Here is a 6,549-nt window from a genome sequence, read left to right as displayed (position 1 = left end):
TATGTGCTCGTAAGTGGGGCGCACATGCTCACCCACAGAGGCCCCATGAGTTCATAGGCACTTTGAGGAGAAGGCAGAGCCCGGTGGAACTCTCCGGAACCAACTCACCCACTTCCTGCAGAGCCGGCGGTGGCTCCCGAGCTGTCTTCATCAACCGGTGTATGCTCCACAGGTGGGAAGGAGCTCCGCCCCCAGCAGGTGGGTTACTGGGGTGCTCCCTAAACACACACACCCCCCAATACCGCTGGGTTGTCAGCCCCACCCCTGCAGGCCTGGGCAGGCGTCTGAGGCCCGACCGAATGGCGACTTGCGGGTGTCCGGTGCAAGGCGAGCCACGGGCGACCTTCTGGATCAATGGGGCTGGGAGCCACCTGGGTCCCCTCAGACACATTCCCAGTGTCCCCGTCTTGGAAGCAAGCGTCCTTCCCTTTTACGGCGGTCGGGTACAGGCACCAACGCTGCTTGGAAAAAGCCTATCCTCCCGTAGCGTGGCTGAACTTGGGGAATCAAAGAGCATCACAGAGAAGCAGGTTAAAGGTGAGGGGTTCACTCTGGGACACCCCTCTTTCCTCCCCTGCCAAGGGGGGGGCTGGGGAGACCGTGGGAACGGGAGGCTCCCCAGCCGAGTGACCTCAGACGGCTGCTCGTCTGTGAAATAGAACAAATAAGGACGTGCCCTTCCGGGGCGACTGTGTGTGTGTGGGGTCATTCAGGAAGCTCCTGGGCAAAGGGGGGGCAGCAATTAAAGCCACAGGGAAAGGGACACCCCATTGGAGACACCGGCCCCCGCCGCACAGAGATCTCGTCAGGGACGGCCTCAGCCCGGGGACGGACTGGCCACGCTGAACCCCAGCTCTTGGCTCTTGGCTGCACCCCCCGTGGCCGGGCAAGGGGTCCCCTACCCCTCCCCCAGGGAAAAAAGCATATCTGTGACCCCAGAAATGGGGACCCACTGGACAGAGGGGAGAAGCCGGGGGAGGACAAGGCGAGCTCGTGTTTCCCTTGCTTGTGCTTTCACTTCCAAAATATTTTTTTCTAGGAAGATTTTAATGAGTGGGGCCGAACATAAGGTAGAATAATAACATTCAGGTCACTTCTTTTTTTTTCTTTTTTTTTGTAAGATGTAGATTTTTTTTTTTTCTTGGACTCTCATACAAGGCACAGGATGAAAAACATGAAACTCTGGAAGAAAACACACGTCGGCCACGGAAAAAGGCACTTCTCCAAATACCGACGACTCCAGAGACGGCCTGTGGGGCTCGTGGGGGGCTGCATGTTTTGGTTTCCTTTGGGATACAACTCAGCTCAGACTGGAGCCTGGCTGCTCTTGGGGGGCTGGGGTTGGGGGGGACGCTTGGGGACCTGCCGTTGGTTTTGAGACGGTGGTGCGTAGAGAAGATGCTACTCACGGAGGGTTGGCTTTCCCCTCTGGCTGGACGGGACGAGGGGCTGGTCAGAGGCTGCTCTCAGGGCTCACTCTTCGTGGGGGGGCAAGCGATCCAGCAGGTGGACCGGAACCAGGCCCCGGCTGCCCCCCGACTCCTCACAATAGAACCGCTCTTGATCCCTGAGTCTGTCGACCGTGATGTTCCCCACCCTTAGCACCAAACTGCCCTTTGCCTGGATCCCCGCTTGCCTGTCTCTGGGGTTGTAGTCCAGAGCCATCACCCTGGTCTTTGGGGACGCTGCTGGGGGTCTCCTGGGGTTTTCCAGGGGCCTGGGAAAGGAGCCCTGGGGGCTGGCAAGCCCCATCAAGTCCTCAGGGTGGACCTCCGAGGGCAGTGGGCAGCCGGGAGCCGGCAAATGCCACCTGCCGTCGGTCCGTTCTGGGCCTGTCTCCACCTCGGCCACCAGGTGCCCAGGGATGTTGCCCACCCGGCCATGGCACTCGCCGCGGTAGCAGCCGCTGGGGTCCTGGGAGCCCCACACTCTCAGCAGCTGCCCCTTCCGGAAGGCAAGCTCCTCCTCTGCAGCCTTGGGGTTGGCAGACATGGCCAGGGGATCGTAATCGAAGAGAGCCACAAAAACCCTGGCCGCAGGAGCCCCTGCCCCCTTCTCCAGCCACGCAGGGCCACACCAGGGCGTGCCGGTGACTTTGCCGGAAGGAGCAGGACAGGGCAGCGAGCAGGGCTGGTGGCACTGGCACTCCCTCTTGCCCTCCAGGCCCTGGCCTCGCCTGCTCTGGGTCCCGAGTCCCTTCCTCTGCTCCGGCCTCTCTCTGCCCCATGGACCAAAGCCTGCAGCTGCCTCTTCCTCCTCCTCCTCTTCCTCCTCCAAAAAGTCCCAGCACTCGGATGCGTATCTCCGGCTGGCATGCAGCTGGGGATTGTCAAACACTTGGGCATCTTGCTTGTGCCTAAGAGATGCCTTTCCCCGACACGGTTCCTTCCCAGGCTCGCAAGCGGGGCACAGACAGACAAGTCCCGGAGCGGGGCTTTGGCTGGTGCCTGCATCCCCGGTGCAGTTTTCTTCCACTTCAGCCTGGACACTGGGGACAGATGGCCCGAGGCCCGGGAGGTTCTTTCCGCAGAACTTCTGGGCCTCTCCGGGCCCCTGGGCTGGGCCTCTGAGCCCCGAACTCCAGCACTCTCCTTCTGAACTTAGGCTGCGCACCGGGGGCCACCCCCTTGGGACTTCTGCAGGGAACACTTCTAGAAACTCCGTCCGGGGCTCCCTGCAGCTTTCCAGGGCATGGGAGCTGGCCTTGGCGCTCGGGGGAGCCAACGCCAGCCTCTCGGGGCTGACGGGGAAGGTGACTCCGCAGGTGGACGGGTCGCCGCAGGTGTAGCCGGAGGGGGCCGTCCCGGGCCGTTGCTGACAGGTGAAGCAGTCCTCGGGGATCTGGGCCGGCACGGAATCCAGGGACTCACCGCAGAGCGACATGGTTCTCACCGAGACCTCCGGGCACATCAGGGGCACCCGCAGCTGGGAAAATTCCAACAGGAGGCTCCCGGCGGTGGCGTCGGCCACCTGGGCCACCTTGAGCCCATCGGCGTACACGGCGTAGCCGGTGACCTGGACTCCGTTGGAGGAGCCGGCCGAGTCGATGGTCACCGGGAGCCAGCTGACCACCAGGTGGCCCGGGGAGGCGTGGCGCTCCACCAGCACGTCCAGCGGAGGGTCGGGGGGCCCCGCCAAAGGCGTGGCGAAGGTGAGGGTGGAGGATGTGGGGTCCCAGGGCACCTGCCGTGAGTCCCAGGGCAGCCGTGTCTCCACCCGTGCTTGGTAACGGGTGCCGGGAAGCAGGTGGTGGAAGGTGTAGCTGCTCGCACCCGCCGGCGACAGGCCATGCTCCCGGCCGTCCAGGTACACCACGTGGGGGTGGCTGCTGCTGCCAAAGACCCAGGAGATCTCAGCCGATGTCGCCGCAATGCTCTGCAGGCAGAGCTGCATGTGGGCCACGCAGAGGGGCCCCTTGGCCCCGAGAAACGGGCTGGAGAAGTCTGGCTCCCCCACGCTCCGCAGCGAGCCCAGCCAGCAGCCGTTCGTCTTGGAATCCAAGATCTCCAGAGACACTTCGGTCTCGGAGGCTGCCCTCGCAGTCTGGCCTGTTCCCCTGTCCACCGCGTCCTGGGCTTCTCCGGGTGACAAGCTTGCACGGGTGTCTTCCTTGGATGCTTGGCCCTGCCCGGCTGGGAGCAGAGTGGGGCCGGGATCGGGGGATTTGGCCGCGAGGCAGCCCAGGACGTCGCTGTCTGGAATCTGCTCCACCAGGTTGGAGGGCACCAGCCCCCGCCGGCCATCCTCAAGCTCTCCCTGGTAGAAGCCATCCTCGTCCATGTCCCCAAAGACATACACGTAGTCCCCCACTGTGAGGGGCAGTTCGTGCTCTGGCTGCTCGTTGGGTCCTTCAAACGGGTTGTAGCTATACCGAGCCAGGAAGATCTTGAGCTTGGGGGCGGCGGGGGCCTCGGAACCCCCTGTTTCCGGGACTGGGGTCACACTGTCAGGCTCCAAATCGTCCATCTCGCTTGCCGTGTCCATGTCCGGAGCAGAGTAGGATGGCACCGTGGCCCAGGCAGACTCCCTATCCGAAGAGGATGTGGACTGGGAGCTGATTTTCTTGGCCGGGGGCCCGGAATCTGGAGGCTGGCTGTCAGGGACCCCGGCTGGCACTTGGGGGGCACTGTCTGGCTCCCCGAGGGCAACCGGATTTTTAGATAGGGAGGCTTCCTTCTTCTCTTGCTGGGAGAGTGTTTGGTCTTCAGGCCCCGGCTGGGGCTCCGGCCTTCTGCTGCCCCTGGCTCGGGACTGGGGACCCTGGGTGGCCTCTGGGGGCTCCTCGGGTGGGCGGCCAGTCTGGCACTGCAGTGCCCGCATCTCCTCCCGGGCAGTCTGGAGATCAAGCAGGGCCTTCTGCAGGTCGCGCTGCAGCTGCTGCTGCCTGTCCTGTCCCCGCGCTGCCTCTTGCAGCAGCTGCTCCGCCAGCAGGCCGGCGGCGTCGCGCTCCTGGCACGCGCGCTCCAGCTGCCCGCGCACGTCGCTGTTCTCGGCGGCCACTTTCTGCACCCAGTCGGCCTGGGCCTGCAGCCGCGCGTTCTCCTCGGCCAGCCAGGCCCCCTCGCGCAGCGCCGCCTGCAGCTGCGTCTCGGCCTCCTCGCCGCGCCGCCGCGCCGCCGCCGCCTGCGCGCCCAGCTCCTGGCACTCGCGCCGCCGCGCCCCCAGCTCGTGCTCCAGCGCCTGCACCTGGCGCCGCGCCTCCTCGCAGGGTGCGCCCTGGCCGCCTCCCGGGCCCGGCTGCAGCGTCAACTGCTTCTGCAGGCGCAGCACCTCCCGCTGGGACTCGCGCAGCAGCCGGTCCAAGTCGCCCACGCGGAGCCACTGAGCGCCGGGGGCGCCCCCTCCAGGGAGCGGGGCGCTGCAGAGGCCCGGAGCGACGCGCGCCCGCAGCAGGTGGCACTCCTGCCGCAGCTCTTCGATCTGCTTGTCTTTGGCCAGCAGCTCGCTCGCGTGCTCCGCCAGGACCCGGGAGCGCTGGCGGGCGAGGGCCTGGCACAGCTCCAGGCCGGCGCGGCTCTCGCCCGGCACCGGCGCGCTCAGGGCCCGCAGGTTGGTTTCCTGCAGCTTGCGGGCCCGGTCCTCCAGGCGCCGCGCCAGGCCGGTCAGCTCGGCGTTCTTCACCTTGAGCCTCTTGACCTTCTCGTCCCCCTCGTCGGGGAAGCCAGCGCGCCGCAGCTGGATGTTCTCCTCGCGCAGGCCCGAGCAGCGCCGCGCCAGCACCTGCAATGCCTCGGCCAGCTCCGAGTTCTGCTTCACCAGCTCGTGGTAGTCCCGATCGGAGTTCAAGGGGGTCAGGGCCTGGCAGGGCTGGCTCTCCGCGCCTTCTCCTACCCACGGCTGGCTAGGTTTCCTGGGCGCCGTCGCTGGCGGCTGAGGGCTTGGGGAGCCCGGGGTGGAAACGTCTGGCGAGGAGGCCCGCTTCTCTGGTTCGGGGGCCTTAGGGTGACTCTGGGTGGCGTCGAGCGAGCGGGAACGCGCTGGAGCCAGGGAGTCGAGGGAACTGGCACGCGTAGGGGTGAGGCCGTCGGGAAATTTGGGGCAACCCTCCCGCACCAGGTCGAGGGAGCGGGAGCGGATGCGGGCGCCTGTGCTCGAGTTCTCGGCTGATCCAAGCCCACAGGTGGACTCTGGGGGGCGGCGAGGGGCGCGGGAAGTCTCGGGGCGCGGCTCCTTGGAGGAACGCCCGGCCTGGGAGTCGGGGGGCTCGGGCAAAGCGGGGTACCAGTGGAAGTGCTCCAGGATGTACTTGAGGAAGAGCTGGCGCTCCACGTCGAGTGCCGCCTGCAGGTGGCGGATGCGCGCGGCCTGCTCGCCGTCGGTCTCCCAGCGCAGCTGCGACAGCACCTCCTGCAGGCGACAGCGGCACCGCGCGGCCGCCCCGTCGGGCGCCGCCGGGCGGCCGCAGTAGCCGCGGTTGACCAGCTCCTCCGCCAGCCGGCGCTGCAGCTCCCGGGCCTGGCGCACGACGCCATCGCGCTCGCGGTGCAGCAGCTGCTGCAGCTGCCGCAGCTCGGCCTCCTTCCAGCGCAGCAGCTGCCGGATCTCGGCCTCGCGCTCCCGCAGCATGGCCTCCTGCAGCTGCCGCAGCTCCCGGATGCGCTGCGCCTCCCACTTGGAGCGCAGCTGGTCCGCCAGCTGCTGGCGCTCCCGCTCGGCTTCCTCCCGCAGCTGGCGCGTCTTGGCCGCGAAGCGCCGCCGCTCGGCCCGCCCGCGCGCCCGCTCCGCCTCCAGCTCCGCCCGCAGCTTCTCCAGCTCCCGCCTCTGCTCCTCCAGCGCCGCTGCCGTCGGGCCGGGCGAGTCCTTTGCCATGGTGGCCGCGGCCTGGCCCAGGCCGCCGCTCGCCAACGGCCGCTGCCGCTGCCACCGGGGCCGCGGCCAACCGCTCCGCGCGCCCCTCCCGGCGAGCCCTGGGGTCTCCGCGCGCCCCTTCCGCCTCTAGCCGTGTTTCCCCCACCCCCATCCCGCCGGTGCCGTGGCCGCCCCCTCCAGGCCCTTTCCCTGCCCCTGGCGCCATGTACCCTGTGACCCTCCCTGCGCACCCTTCCGGGC

At 67.2% G+C, this 6,549-nt stretch overlaps 1 protein-coding gene across 1 annotated transcript; it reads right to left on the bottom strand.

The window, feature by feature from the left end:
• Window positions 1-1,364: 1,364 nt before the first annotated feature.
• Window positions 1,365-6,309, bottom strand: LOC119524837 (RIMS-binding protein 3A-like). The gene has a single exon (XM_037823469.1). It carries the CDS (start codon window positions 6,307-6,309, stop codon window positions 1,474-1,476), a length of 4,836 nt encoding a protein of 1,611 aa, XP_037679397.1. The 3' UTR covers window positions 1,365-1,473.
• Between the last annotated feature and the right edge of the window lie 240 nt (window positions 6,310-6,549).

This window comes from Choloepus didactylus (genome assembly GCF_015220235.1).
Source record: "Choloepus didactylus isolate mChoDid1 chromosome 23 unlocalized genomic scaffold, mChoDid1.pri SUPER_23_unloc1, whole genome shotgun sequence".
In the NCBI taxonomy this organism is placed as follows: domain Eukaryota; kingdom Metazoa; phylum Chordata; class Mammalia; order Pilosa; family Megalonychidae; genus Choloepus; species Choloepus didactylus.
The sequence above is the reverse complement of the archived record's forward strand: the minus strand, read 5'-3'. Positions and strand labels throughout refer to the sequence as shown.

Coding starts and splice junctions, on each gene's coding strand:
- LOC119524837 (XM_037823469.1), bottom strand. CDS start 6,309: ATGGCAAAGGACTCGCCCGGCCCGACGGCAGCGGCGCTGGAGGAGCAG.